Below are 16479 nucleotides of genomic sequence, written 5' to 3' on the forward strand. Positions count from 1 at the left end.
CTTATCTAGCGCCAATCTTCTCCCTCTGAATTTGACTTCGTTTTAAGTGCTCGCGTGGAATGTGCCTTGCTCGCAATTACTTGTTAGGTGACACATAGTAATAATGAGATTTTGTATGGAGTGTCTGCAGTATTCGCATGTGATGATGCGTCTAATTTGTTCACTATTAATACCAAAGTATTTTTTGCCATTATCTGTGTCATTATAATGCCCAATATAATTAAACCATAACCACATCACGGACACTTCGTACAAAACACCTTGTTTTACACAGACACCACACACGTTATCGTACACGTGCATCTGTGTGTTCACGTCTGACGCCCATACGATTGAAGACTAAAGTAAGACCGAGGGGAGTGAGGTAAACCTAGCTCAACCGCTGGTGGGGAGTAGAGAGTTGCCAAGTATTATTCGATATTCTATGCCATAACAGTGGCAGCATAGCAGCAGCAGTAGCTTTTGGGAATAAATACCATCTGGAAAACATAAAGATGAAACTAACGCGAAGTCTCATGTTTAAACTATAACAAAGACCGCCAGTGTAGGAACTTATTCGCTTCATAAAATTCTATTGCCCATTAGATTTCCAAGTCAATAGCCTATTACGAGCAATTGTAAACACATAAATCTGAGTCCCACGTGATAAACAGTCTTCTAGTAGGTAAATGTTTTAAAATTACGGTTGATGTTTCAACACTGAAGCAGCGCGGTGGAGTATGCTCGATACCTCCTCTGGTTTATTGAGGGGGTCTATGCACGTATATAGTAGGTACATAAGCTTCCTACTCTCTACTCTGAGCCAGCGTGCGTGTATGAAACGATTCATGTATGTGGAGGAAGCAAGAGAAGTGTGTCAGGATCGAAGAAAATTTAATTCTTCTTGCTTACCTCGGTGGGAAATAGGCGTGAGTTTATGCAGGTATGTATAATATTTCTTTCTGAGGGGACCGAAAGAATTTATAGATATTTTGGTGACTCCAGACGTCTGCTAAAATACTTTTGTCACTGAAATGAACATTTGATTTTTTATTCTGATATTAATTATTTCTAGTATAATTTGAATTATCTGTTGGACTAGAAGTAAAGAAAAACTTAATAATGCGTTCATCTGCTTAAGATTCCAGGCATGTTGTAAAATTTGACTAAAGAACTGTATCTACTCTAATATCATCATATGATCATATTTTATAATTATGTAAATGATTCTCTAACGAGTGCGCATTGTTCGCGAATATTTACGGCATAAATGGGGTATATTAGTCATGTTAGAGTTCACCATCGAAGCTCAACTACGTAATGCAGTCGCCGTTGCCGAACACGGCTTGGACAGTACTATGATGAAATCACATCATTTCATCATCGGACTGATCATCTGTGAGGTACACAGGTTTACTAACAAAGTCTTCCTTTACCACTAAGCTAATAAAGTGAATAAACACTGCTTAATAAAGTAACGAAGTTGTAACCACCAGATGGGTGAATGAGTGACCTTTTTACTGTATACAGCAATATATTTGGGCTACCTAAGGGTCGTGATATAAATTAAGCGGAGAGGTACATGCGCAATATTCATCACAGACTTGTCTAACGGAAATTACGCGCAACTTTTTCAACCAACGTCTGTCGTGAGTACGTCAGTCAGCTAATTATTATCATCATCTTGTGTAATAAGCCCCAACTCTATAGTTATTATTCAGTCGTCAATAATATTTAATACAATGTCAAGCCCGTGACTCAAAAAAGAAGTTAATCAGCAGTCACTTTTCGTGCGTAGTCCGAAGATGGAATATGATGCACCATATGGTGACAGGTGATCTCAGTCATATTCATATTCTTTTATTGCATGTCACAAACACAATGAGGTATTTTACAGGCTATGTTCCCCAAAACAAATATATACTCAACTATAAGCGCAAAAAAGAGAAAAAGTATTCTTCAGTAGAGAAGTAATATTTATTACATAAACTCACAACTATATCCCGCAAGATGAACTATCCACAACTCACCGAGGGTTCTGAATTTGCAACCGTTCTCCTACGACTGTTAGACCAACGTTATAGGTTGTGATATCGTTGTCTCCAATGTTCGATCCAACTGTGTTAGAAAAAACTTTAATTAAGATATTAAATTGATAACTCATTGGTGCAAAGTCCGGTACCTTAATAACTCATTGGTGCATAATTCGAATCAGTGCTCAGCGATTGAGAAGCAAGCCGCCGTTTAAGAAGTACCACAGGGCCACAGTGAGAGGTAATAGATACTACTTCTAAAGAGATAAACATAATAGGTTATTTGACAACCTAGTCAAATACTTACCTGCTACCTACCTTAAGACTTACTTTTAGTTAGATACTTTTTGCGAAATGTCAAAACGAAAGTTTTCTTTGCATAGTGTGTATGAAAATACTGTCCTGAGACGTCATAAATAAAAGCGGTCAAACGTCGTACTCATAGATTAAATTAAAAAATAAGTCGAAAAGTTAAATAAGATTGATTTTTAATAATCTTAGACTGGCATCTATTTCTAGATTCGCATTTTATAATTTATCTTTGATCCAGTCGAATACCCTATTGTGTTGTTTGTTTCTAGACCGCCCCTTATGGATCAAGTAAACATAAGCACGGGTAACGAGACGGGCAACAGCACCAACGTGGAGGATGGGTGGACGCACGACATCATGTTCAAGATCAGGATCTCCGTGCTGCTGCTCATTGTCATCATGGCGGTGCTGGGCAACATGCTCGTCATCGTCTCTGTCATGCGACACAGGTGATTTATCCAGTCTTCTTCTTTTTTTATCGTGTGGGTTTATGAGATGGATTACCTCTTCAACCCTGCTGTCAGGGTTACTATAGAGCCGTCAAAGGCCTCTGACATGACCAATGATCGGGGCCGAATAACCCTGAATGTTGTTGTTTATATGAATATGACCACGAGATTTGTGAGATTGCGAAATTACGTTAGATTATAATACCTTTTGTGTTATTCTTGTATAAAATATATTGCGATTTCTTTTATCATGAGCAATAAGGCCGCTTGTTGTGCTTTTTGTATCTGTTATTCTTATTTCTGTATCTTGTGTCCATTGTGGTCAATAAAGCATATTATATATCTATCTAATTTTAAGGGATACTATGCAATTGGCAAGCTTTGCCAACAGTCAAAATATTATCTTTATATGTTAATCGGTTAACACTATTGTTATAAATGTCTTCGCCGCAGTGCCTTTTAGACGTTATCACCATTATTACGGCAAAGCATCTAGCACCTTAAGGTACTTTTAGTCAGAGTGTTCACTTCTCGTATTATTTAGCTAAGAAATAATCACTGAAAAACATACTTAGAACAAAATAACTAGCAATAAAAATAGTTACAAAATGCAGTATTAAGCTGCTAACGTAATCGTAACGTAACGTAATACGTATCGATACATTAGCATACTACGAACAGACGACTAGATCTTGAGTTAGGTCATAACCGTCTGTTTAACAGTTATTTGTGGTAATAATGTGTGCAGTAATGGTACTAATAAAGACGATAGAGAAAACACAGGATGTGTATTTATAAACAACATCAAAATTGTCTAAAACATCAAAACAGATACCACATGATGTTGCCAACATTCATTGAACCCCTCTTGATTTCAGTTGGGATAGATAGATACATCGTAAAGGCAAATTTATCGGTATACGTGACCTTTCGTCCACTATATCGGAATCGATATTATGATTTCTTTGATTTCTTCAACGTACTTGACATTATAAGTGAAACAAGAAATCAAATAAGAGGTTTTTTCATTATTATAAAATGTTGACTTGAATCTAAAATCTAACTCGGCCTTATAAGCGACTTGTTCTTTCTTTAAAAAATGCTGGTATATCAACTTTTCTTTTTTTCTCAACAGGAAACTCCGCGTCATAACCAACTATTTCGTAGTATCGCTCGCGTTTGCCGACATTCTGGTGGCTGTGCTGGTGATGACATTCAACTTTAGCGTCCAGTTCTACAACAAATGGATCTTCGGGCCCATAGTCTGCGATCTGTGGAACTCTTCAGATGTCTACTTTACGTCGACGTCCATACTCCATCTTTGTTGCATATCGGTGGATCGGTACTACGCAATTGTGAAGCCGTTAAAATATCCCATCAAGATGACTAAGAAGGTGAGTTAGAGGAATATTTTCTTAGATCTGGGGGGTTAAAAAGGCCACATCAAAGCAATTCATCTAAAAAAGTAGTGTTGCTACTTGACATGCTTTTGCATTGCGCACTTACTTTTATATGCGCAAATTGCAATATTGCTTTTTTAGATGAATTGAATTAATCAAGAGAACCAATAAGGTTATCGCCGTAACAAGGCTAAACAAAACAGTATAGGTACTACTATACGTAGATACTTACCTAGATCATCAAACAGAAAACGTGTACCCTCACCTACTTTGATATCCCGCAAAAAGGGAAAACACGCACGCATACTAGATTAACGTACATGGTTCTACAAATTTTAATGACATTTGCACATGTATGAAAACGTTATACTCGTCGAAATAACATTCGTGTTCCTCTGCTCAAAAATTCACGATTTCGTAGTAGCTCTAAAATATGGAAAATATTCCGTAATATCCTCTGGGGCAAACAAACTTGATCTCACCAACGAAAATGCAAAACCGAAAAAGAACGCGTAATCCCCGAAATATGTTTACCGAAATACTTAAATAGGAAAGTTTATTTGGAACATAAATATTTTCTTTTGAAAGCGTTTCATTGTAAGGAACCATTTCATAAATTTGATGTTCAGGGATTTGAGAAGGATTTATCAGAACACCATACTGTTATAATACGAATGTGCAACATTTTAACGGAACTTAATTGATTTCTTATTTTTGTTACATTTTCCTTCATGGCAGTTGGAATAAGTTTGTCCAAATAAATAATACTATGCTTTATCTAGACCACACAGATCTCTCTAGCATTATCCCGTTTTTCACAGAGTCCGCTTACCTAACCTGAAGATTTTACAAGTCCGGTTTTTTATCTGGACCATTTTATCAAAATGTCACCAAAGGAGATCATCGGCTCTCCATACTTTGGCCGGCCCAAATTTGAAAGTGCCGGCCAGAGAAAAAAAATGTGTCGAACCTTTCGAGTAGATTGCTCTGAACATTTTTTACTATGACACCAAACGTGTATAACCATTAGTTTGGCTTTAATTGGATTTTAAAAATCACGATTTTCATACATTTTGTAAAAAAAAAATATTATGTCCGTTGGGAAAAAAAGGGATACAGGCGTATTACAAAGGACCGTTAGAACATTTATTAGTATGGCGCCAAACTTCTATGACCATTATTTTGACTTTTATTGGACTTTCCGTTTTGGTTAATATGTTAAAATGCCGGCAATGGAAAAAAATACGTCGAATCTGTCTAATAGTTGCTTCTCAATATTTTTTAATATGACACCAAACATCTATGACCATTATTTTGACTTTTATTGGAATTTACGTTTTAGTTCAAATGTGAAAAGTGCCGACCAGCAAAAATACCATGTACAGAGAGTATCGAGTAGATACCTATTAACATTTTTTTTCTATAGCACCAAACGTGTACAATCATTAGTTTGGCTTTTAGTTTATTTTAAAAATCTTGATTTCTTATTTATTTTGTTTAAAAATAAAGTGCTTTGGGCAAAAAATGCGGTACGGCGGATTACAAAGGACCTTTAGAACATTTAATAATCTGGCGCGAAACATTTTTGACCATTATTATGAGTTTTATTCGTCTCTCTTTCCGTTTTGGTTCAAATGGGAAAATGTCAGCCAGCGAAACAAAATAAGTCAAATCTTTTGGTAAATTACTTGAAATGTATTTTTTTACTATATTACCAAATGTAGACTTTGGCGTTTATTGGACTTTTTAAAAAATATTTTTTTATATACATTTTAACAATGACAACAAGCAGAGCTTTCCCAATGACTAGTTATTAGTCAGCTAAATACTTTGTGTTATTGTTTTGTGTGTTGTTAGGTGAACTTCTATATTAATACTATCTGATTTTAGATACGACGTTGGCTGTAGTTTTTGCATTCAACTCAACGTTACGGCCTAAGTTTAGGTTGAATTATGGTATTGATTCACCTTGACCATAAATGGTTACCACCCTCCAAAGATAAGCTTGCCATCTAGTGACGAAACTCGTATTTTGGCATGACGTCTGAAGAAGCTGTTAGGGAAGACAGGAGTCGAGCAGTTATACTTTGCATGTATGCCGATCACAATGTCCTGGTCGATATAGGACAGTACCTCACATTTCTTAAAAAAAAATAAGCTTCTAAAGCGTGTATCACCATCAGGTGAGATAGTGGTCAAACGAAAACCTATTTTTGATTTATAAAAATGTGTACAATGACGACCACGATATTACGCTTTTACCTGCATTATCGTCAGATAAAACTTTTTTCGCCAAAGTGTAGGTATCTATGAAAACTTCAGATTTTGGAGAAATCTAATTGAGTTCAAAATAGTGGTCATAGACGTTTAATGTCATAGTAATAAACATTCTGACGATCCTTTAAATAACGCGCCTGTCATATTTTATTTTATAGCAAAATAAATCATAAATCGAGGTTTTAAAAATCCAACAACAGCCAAACTAATGGTCATACACGTTTATTGTCATAGTGAACAATGTTTACAGGTATCTTCTCGATAGTTTTGACATGTGTTTTTGCTGACCGGCACTTTTCACATAGAAACTAAAACGTAAAGTCCAATAAAAGCCAAAATAATGGTCATAGACGTTTGGTGCCATAATAATAAATGGTCAAATGGATAAGTTTTAACGGGATATACCAATATTGTTTCTTGGCCGGCACTTCACATTTTCACCAAAATGTATGAAAAATACAAGTTTTTTTTTTAATTCGAATAAAACCGAAAATATTGACGCTACAGCTTTGGTGCCATAGTAATAAATGCTCAGACGGATAAGTTCTAAGGATATATACCATTTTTGTTAATTGGCCGGCACTTTACATTTTCACCAAAAATGTATGAAAAATACAGTTCTTTTAATTCGAATAAAACCGAAGATATTGACCCTACAGCTTTGGTGCCATAGTAATAAATACTCAGACGGATAAGATCTAACGGAATATAGCAAAATTATTTTTTGGCCGGCACTTTGACTTCTGGGCCGAAATCCGATGATCTCCTTTAGACTACTTTGATGAAAACTCGAGCTTGGTGATATATTCAGTATATTTATTCGTAGATTCAGTATGAATATCATTATTAAGAATTCTTTTAGCAGAATAAGAAGATAAAAATGTTTACCTATTATTCAAACAAACGCTGAAATATTCAGTAAGCTACATAAGTAAGATGTCTTTTTCGTTATAAAATATTTCATGCCTTTGAAGCTTTATTCCATCGGGATATTTCTTTGATTTGAGTACCTACCACATTATTACTGTCAATCATGTACGCCTAAAAAAATCCTATAAAAACCTATAAATTGGGTAAATATAAATAAATTGGCAAATAAAAGAATATCCAAATTATGTTTGTGTTATTATTATTGTTATATTATTATGCTTAAAAGTATCCAATAAAAAACAATTGCTATAATTGGATTATCTCAACTTGGAACATATTTTTTGAGTTCATACAACGAAAACTGTCTAAAAAACGTGATTGAACAGTCTGATTAAAACTGTTTAATTTTATTCACAGATGGCGTTCGTGATGTTAGCAGCGACATGGTTGAGTCCCATCACCATATCCTACGCCCCAATATTCATGGGCTGGTACACCACAAACGATCATCTTATTCAGAGAGACAAAAACCCAGATATATGTGATTTCATAGTCAACAAGCCTTACGCAGTCATTTCAAGTTCCATATCATTCTGGATTCCATGTACCATCATGATATTCACATACTTAGCAATATTTAAAGAAGCTAATAGGCAAGAAAAAGCTCTACATGCAAGAGCTGGTAATGCTATGCTCATGCATCGGCATTCGAGGGAAGTGAGCGATAAAAATGGAGCGTTACATATAAACGCCAACACACCAACCAAAGACAAAAACATATTGAAAATGAAGAGAGAGCACAAAGCTGCGAGAACTCTTGGCATAATCATGGGTGCCTTCATCCTGTGCTGGCTTCCATTCTTCCTCTTCTACGTCTCCACGTCCTTGTGTGACTCTTGTTGGTACCCAGACGTAATAACTGTGATCATGTTTTGGACTGGTTACTTCAATTCCGCGTTGAATCCTATCATTTACGCGTACTTCAACAGAGACTTTCGTAACGCGTTTAAGAATACGTTAGCTTGCGCGTTTTGTAGCTTTTGTAAGCGAAGTGCTTCAGATCTGGACGCTTTAGATCGGTTAGATCGGAGAGGGTCCGCTCAGCTCAGAGTGCCAATCCCTTCGAGAAGAGCATCGGATTTGGCGTCCCTTTGAATATCGCCAAATCCTAGTGTGGTGACTGCCGTTTGAGGCCTAGATAAGTGTCAACGAAGTATTTTAGGCCAACTAATGTACTTATACCTTAAGTGACTGAGAAATTTGCATGAAGTAAATGGTATTCGATGTAAATGTGTGTAAAAAGTACTATTGGCGGATTGTGTGCAATATTAAAATACAATTGATAAGTGATAACGAATCTCGAAGTATGTAAACGTTTATCTCGCGTTATAGATAATAATAGAAGTCATTCTGTGGATAAGAAATCAGTGAGTTATGTAAAAATATTTTCGTCATATGGTCTTTACATTTCATTAGTGAATAAAGGCTCATTTGATAATTGTACTGCAATGTAAGAAGGTGCAATATTTAGAATAAATATCGCATTATCATAAAAAATCGCTATATAAAATTGACATTATTTATTCACAATAATTTACCTCAGATTGCGCTGCCGATGAGTTTAATTTTTCAATGCTCCCGACATTAGTAAGTATTTTGGCAGAATGTATTTAAAATTCAATGAGCCTTTTTTAAGGGCATCCCATTACTTAAGTCCCTTTTCGTGTAGAAGGTATCTTATGGTGCGTCAAAAATGAAATATGAGGAAACGAACTTTGAATATATAAGGTTTCCTGTTCATGCGTATATATTATATTTGTTGGGGCGAATATGTTTACGACTTAGTATGTGTTGAATTTGTTGCGTGAAATTACTTTTATTATGAAATGTATATTTGTATACACATACACCAAACACCATACTATTTATTACTTTTTATCGCAAGATGTACCAAAAATACTTTTACTTTTAAAGCAAAAAAATAATGTAACAAGATGATTCATAGCGTTTTCCTTTCGAAGCCCAGTAGAGAAAAGAATATTATGCGTATGAGCTTCGTTTATTTACTTTTTTGTTTTTCGGAAAACTAATAGCTACTTAACATTATAGAAAATTATAAAAATATATAGGATACAGAAGGTTTCAACAAATATAATATCATCATTATTCTTGGAAAACATTATTTTGTATCTTCTTTAAAAAATTGGCATTGTGTTACTAGTTACATTCACTGTACTAATAATAAAAGGGAAGGTACTTACTAGGGCCTGTCGTGGAAAATAATTGCCTATCTTCCGTACTATGAAAGACATAATTATACTGAATATCAAATACTATTAAGTTTCGGCGGATCAAACACGAACACATTATTAAAGTTACACATCAAACAAACTTACCTATCCGTTAATAATAATAATAATAAAAAAGTTTATTTAGGTAAAATCTTTGTCCAACTCGGAATTCCCCCTCACAGAATATACTTATTGAAACAAAATGTAAATAGTAAAATAAACGATTTTGATGGTTATTATTGATTGTGGCCTTTCTGCGTAAGACTATACTGATTCTTTTCTATGAGAGAATTATGTACCTACTACGATAGCTTTCTCATATTTTTTGTTACATTTAATATAGTAAGTTTGGTAAACTACATTTCTTTCTCTTCATTTGAATATTATAGTAAACATGATTTCATAAGAAATAAACAAATAATAGATATAAATCTATTTCATAATACATTTTTGACGTATCCAAACTTATGTAATTATAATAGGGCCTAAGTTATTTAATAGTATGCCAGTAAAGAGGCCAAAGTATGTAAATATATTAAAAACTACTAGTTTTATTAAGCATAGGTCTAATATTATATTATAGAAACAATTCTATATTTAAGTTCAGTGTAAATATAGTTTTAAATAAATATAAACATGTAAAAAATAAGTCAAATAAGAAACGAAATCAAATATTGAACTTAAGTTTATATTTTGTATTGAAATTCAAAATACAAATGTCATTTTTAGATTTTGTAATGAAACCGTACACAATATTGTATTTTCAAAATTACCCAGACGCTTTGATGGTATTTGTCAAGATGTTTATCATTTTCTATTAATTTAACATGATGTTTCAACAAACTGGAGATATTTAGAAAAAAAAAAAGTAATATTAATAGTTTTTATCAGTTTTATAAGCGTACTTCAAAAACTATATCTTTATTCCACTGATATAAAGAATCGTTTGGCCCTAAAATACTTTTGAGTACATATTTATGATTGTAAACTGTTACTGTTTAAAACTCTAACCCAAAGTTTTAGAATAAGTAGCAAATATATAATGTAAATAGTAAAACTCAATAGTCGATGAGATTGTAGATTATTTAGATAGTAAGTTATTCAGAATAGAATTTAAAGAGATTTCGTTTAAACTATAGGAGGATACGATAAAGATATGGGGACAAATAACGCTTCAATAGAGAAAAAAAAACTATTTTTAAAATAATTATCGATGTGCTACGGTTAACAAACCCTGTTAGATTCGGTGTGTCAGTGTTTTAATTATTTATAGTAACGTGAAACTAACTATACTAAAGTACTAATTCTCCAACTAACTGAAGACGTTCTTAACTTTATAGTGTATCCTTCTGTCGTCATTTCCGCGACGCCATTTCTGTCACATCATTTTAGTGACGTCATTTCCGGACCATCATTTATATGGGTCTACCGAATACTTGAAGTAGATTTTAGTCAGTTTTGAGATCTTGAGAATTAAAATCTCTGTCTGCCTTAATACCTACACATAAAAAAATCTTCATTCGGTAACATGACTAAAAACTACTCGCACTAAGTCCTAGTACCTAGTATAAGCAAAGACAAATCCCTTTTAAAATATAATTTAAAGAACTAGTATATATCTATAAAAATCATTCGTGTCATTCATTAAATCTTTCAGGAACTTCTAAATACAATTTGGACTAATGTAGCGAAAAAAATATTATTTTAAACCTTTCAAATGTTCGCTACTCTAAATTCAATGTGTCTTCCTTTTTAATAAGTATTAAGGCTCAACCTATATTGTAATAATTTAGGTAGAATTTAGGTAAAATATAGAATTAGATATTTATTAACGAATTTTCGAAGATCATAGCCAATTTTAGTGTCTGTTTAGAGTATGTGCCCAATATTATAATGTGTATTTATGTGACAAAATGGTGAAAATTAAATGTCACATTTCCACTTGGTTATTTAAAGAAGTAACTGTTCTAGTCTTTAAGAGCAAATTATTATTCGTACAAAATAATACGTAAATCAAAATAAAATATGATTTAAGCATATTTAATTTTTGCCATTTTCGCTAATTCCTTGGGTACATGCGGCTGTAAGTGTAAAAAAAGTAATAATAAATGGTTGTGACTTCTTTAGATATTACAACTTGCTAACAAAATCAATCATATCTGACTTTACCAATAAATTAATCAAAATAATATTTTTCCAAAACTATAAAAACCACCTTCGCGTTTTTATTTTTGAATACTTAATAATATTTAAATTTTAAATCAAATGTACGATATTTATTTTTACCACTGAGAAAATGTTTTGTTCGGATACTATTTAATATTGTATTGAAAGAATTCTATATTTATTACTAAACGAATCCTAAGCTGTTATAAATATAATTTGTTTTAGTTGAGATCCGTCCATTTGCTTTTTTCTTAATACTCCTTTGACAAATTGTCTCAAAAGACGTACTTTCTTAAAAATATAATATATGTATAATTATGAAACTTTTTAATGTGTCTCAGTACATTTTTTGAGACATTTTGGTTAGTAAATAGTACTATAGCTTGGTGTATTTATATACGTAGTAACTGTACACAATTTGTAGAACAATATGTGTATTTTTGTTATAAATACTTAAAGGTTAAATACAGCACCCGATTAGACTTTAGAAAATCTAGTTAATAAACTATATATTAAATAAAAATATGTATAAATATATATTATAAACTTAGCTTCAAAGAATACCAAAGCATGTATAACTGTATCTACCCTTTAAGAAAGGATAACAAAAAAACACGAATGAATGTGAAACGTAAAATTGTAAATAAAATTACTAAATGTCAAACTTAATAATAGTTAGTTACCATTTTGAATAGAATTTTAATTTTTATCATAGCTGCGTTATATTATAAATTAGATAAAAATAACAAATTACACAGCAATATTTATTATTTAAATCATTATCGTTATAATATTAAATGTAGATCAGTGTATAGCATTATAATGTAGTATTTTCGACTGCCTTTTGCATCTTTTCTAAATATAAAACTTATACTTGCTTGCTTTATTTCGGTTGCGATACAAAAATATAAATACTTTATAAAATTATTTAACTAAAGAGTTTCATATCAATTAAGTTATTCACAATATATCAGTCAGTTCATATTTAAATAATTAATAAAATTATTTGATAAAACTTACATTTAAAATTGCTTTGCATATAACGGGTTGTAATTAGATATTAATTAAAAACTACGATGTGTCTCTAGATTATTCAAATGATTGATCAAATGAAAGCATTTGGTAATTTAATGTAGAGGACAAGCATTTTGCAATAGAAAGCTCATAAATAATGTAAGTCAAATTGCATGTAGTATTTTTTAGCTCAATGAACTACCCTGTTGTCTAATTCGCCAATAATATAATACTTGTCTACTAGGGATTACATCATTACATGCAATATATCTTTAATTATTTGTGGGTTAGAAGTTCCTATTGTAAAATGCTCCAAATAGTAAAACAATGAAGAGATCCGTTGTATCAGTGATATTTTCTGTTACCATTGTGAAAATATTTTAAGGTATTTTTAAACATTTACGTTGCATCCATTAATGGACTGTGATAAGTTACCCAGTACTCCTAAAGAAAACATTATTATTAAATAATAATTATTAAATAAAGAAATTACCCTCATCACAAATGTTACAACTTTGTTATTATTTTTTCAGAGTTTATTATCATATTTTAATTTTATTAATTGAAATAAATCGCGAATATTAAATTAATGTACATTTAGTTGTAAATATTCATTTTATTGCAGTGATAATTATAATGGTTATAATTGAATTGTTAATTAAAAGTGTTGATTAATTATTTGTAAAAGATGCATGGTGAGATTTTAACCTTTAGGTATTTACCTAATATGTGCGTGTAATCAAAATGCTTTTTACAAAATAAACGAAAATTGTTTCGTATATAAATTTTGTTTCATTTTGTACTTACTTTTGTAAATACCTAACTTATCTGGAATTAAATATCTCGTAAAATTTACGTCTTGATACAACTGCGCGTGGACAAATTTTTTACCCCTTATTTATTGGAGATATACATTACATCACTAATTTAAGAGCCACGCTCTTGTCGATGTAGCATTCTCCATGCTACTTTTTAGGGAAAAATAGGGCAGTGATTTCCCTCTTGCCTTCAGCCTGGCAGTATTCTGTCTGACGCGAGTGGAATGGCGCCCAGAGTAGTCTATTTCAAAGCCGAACTAGGACTCCTGTCCTGTGTGGAAAAATACAGAGCTCATAAAAATTACATTTAAATTAGTTCGGCGTATTATTCTATTGCAAGTTTATTAAGCAAAGGAACGATAGTATACATTTCGATGCTACGAGGCAGGTAAGTCACCTCTACGTCAATGTACACACTGGCGGTAACGGTTGCATCATTCAAAGGGATGTTTGGAATGTCCGAGTACACAGGTATGTAAGTATGTTCGCGCAGAAAATCGGGTGACCCTAGACCCGGTTTCATAATTGGGTCGTGTACTAGGTTCAAAATAAATTATGAAATTCTGATTACTAAATAAAGACACATCTAAAACAAACGAAAAACATTTTCTCTTTTCCATTTAACTCATTTACGAATTTTAATCAAGAGAAACGTAATAATAAGTCTGGTATTTTATCACGTTTTTCTATGACGTCATAGTGTGCTTTTTCATACAATTTCCGCAGTAATTTTATGTTTGACGTTTAGGAAAAGGTAACCGATTTGACTACTTGGAAACTAATAGCCTATTGCTTCTGCAACATACTTCAGGCCCCCCATGCCTGCCGTCTCCGCTGGTGTGGTCGACGTTCTCTCTCTTTCAGCACTTATCGGTATCGGTTTCCACCAAGGGCCGCAGCTGGTTTTCTCAAAGAGCTGACGCTTCCCATTCGTCCATCTATTTAACTGCCGACTTTTTTTAAATTTATTTATAACACTTCACAAATCTCACATACATTCACAGATACAGTGAACATCGCTATACCTAAACAGGTTTGTCTCGATGCCTTCTTCGGCATAGGTCACTTTATTAGCACGCTTTGTCATTATCATATTTAAAGTACTTATACAACATAAATCTTTACTACTAAGTGCCTCATCATCATCACTAATTTAAGAGCCACGCTCTTGTCGGTGTAGCATTCTCCGAACTCTCCATGCTACTTTTTTAGGGAAAAATAGGGCAGTGGTTTCCCTCTTGCCTTCCGCCCAACCCCTACCTAGTTATAATGAAACAGTGCCTACTTAGTTATAATAAAACAGGTAGTAAACAGAAATCACATATCGACTGGCAGTAGGCAGTCTCCGATGCTTGCAGCCGGAAGTCAATAAACCACTATTGATTATGGTAAATCTGAACCAAATGATGTCAAAAAAGGCACAGAATCTCCACGTCACTAATAACACTTAAATAGTCACTGTGATTTTGTGGTTCACCGGATTGGTTATCAATCGGGGAGCGCCAGTTCGAACCCCGGTACCGGACTTGCACCAACGAGTTATTAATTTATCTTAAGTGCAGTTTTCACTAACACAGTTGACTCGAGCATTATAGATGGCGATACGGGTTGCCACCTATCACGTTGGTCTAACAGAAAGCTCGGTGAAGTGTACTTGGTTGGTGTATTGCTATGGATGTACCTCTGACTACACCAATTGGGGATATAGTCGCATGCATGTACGTCCAGAAAACTTTTTGTACCATTTTAATTTCGGCGTTCCTCGGCCATTAATGACAATTAGACCAAATTTATATCACAAAGTCCACATCCGTTTAAACTTTAAATTACAACGGGAGCTACATTTAGAACAAAAGGGAAGCATGGAAAAGTTGTTTTGTAAAACTGTCGAAGTTCCAGGGATAAATTTACAAGCACAGTCGTAAAGTGTGGGCGGAATAAAATTAGTCGGCTCCATCGCATCGTGGTTTAAGGACTCGACTTGGCCTGATAATAAGAGATGGAAATAGGGATGAGAAACATGTATTGTAATTTGATGCGATATAGTATCAATGCGGATGGACGTAATATACGATCCCGACGACCTGATCACTCTAGCCATAGAGGCAGCCAATCAGCTCGCGACACCTTACACTTCAGGACCCCGATACCGACCCCGCCGGCGTGGTCGACGATTTCCCTTGGCCTGTTGTCTTAAACGTTGTACTGGGTGAGAGCCTTTAAGCGCTCCCCATTTGTCCGGCCAAGTAGTTAATGCCATCTGCGGCAAATCTACAATAAGTCACGTCAAAAAAAAGTATTAATGCGGGCACTATCGACAAATGTTGTTCATTTGCATACCTACGTCATCGAGATGGACGAAGCTACAAAAAAAACAAATTATATTTTGAAATAATTTTATTATGATATGACTTTTAAAATAATTATATAAAATAAATAATTTTCAACCCTCATAATTCCACCTAAAGACCTGCAGCGACAATCGCGCCGCGCGGGACGCGAAATATATTTTATTCTTAAGTTGACATAAGTTAGTTTTATTTTATTGTTTTGTTAATTGACATTTAAATATTATTGTGTTGGGAGATATGCCTGTAATGATAATATTTTGGTCTGTGTAAATAAATAAATAAATATCGAGAGCGACCAATAGCTGGACGACGTCTATCCACGTAGATAGCATTCGTTATGAATGTATAACCTTGATAGCAATGTTGCAATTGGACATTTTCACATATAAAAGTGCTCAATGTCAAAAAATATGAATTGCTTCGATGTGACATTTTTAACTCTTAAGTTCTTTTTAGGTTAATACCTAGATTTTTTTTTGATTTACTTACAAAAAAGTGAGAAAACAATTAAACACGAAA

The 16479-nt window shown here is 33.4% G+C and overlaps 1 protein-coding gene across 1 annotated transcript in view; it reads left to right on the forward strand.

Annotated features, from left to right (window-relative positions):
• LOC126377137 (octopamine receptor beta-2R-like) overlaps window positions 1-13519 on the forward strand; it is a 182640-nt gene extending 169121 nt beyond the window's left edge. Inside the window, exons 6-8 of the mRNA XM_050024815.1 lie at window positions 2594-2773; window positions 3909-4167; window positions 7738-13519. Of these exons, the coding sequence (XP_049880772.1) occupies window positions 2604-2773; window positions 3909-4167; window positions 7738-8475 (1167 nt within the window). The 5' untranslated portion in view covers window positions 2594-2603 and the 3' untranslated portion in view covers window positions 8476-13519. The remainder of the gene's footprint in view (window positions 1-2593; window positions 2774-3908; window positions 4168-7737) is intronic.
• Window positions 13520-16479: the final 2960 nt, after the last annotated feature.

The sequence above is a fragment of the Pectinophora gossypiella genome, chromosome 22 (assembly GCF_024362695.1).
Source record: "Pectinophora gossypiella chromosome 22, ilPecGoss1.1, whole genome shotgun sequence".
Classification (NCBI taxonomy): Eukaryota; Metazoa; Arthropoda; class Insecta; order Lepidoptera; family Gelechiidae; genus Pectinophora; species Pectinophora gossypiella.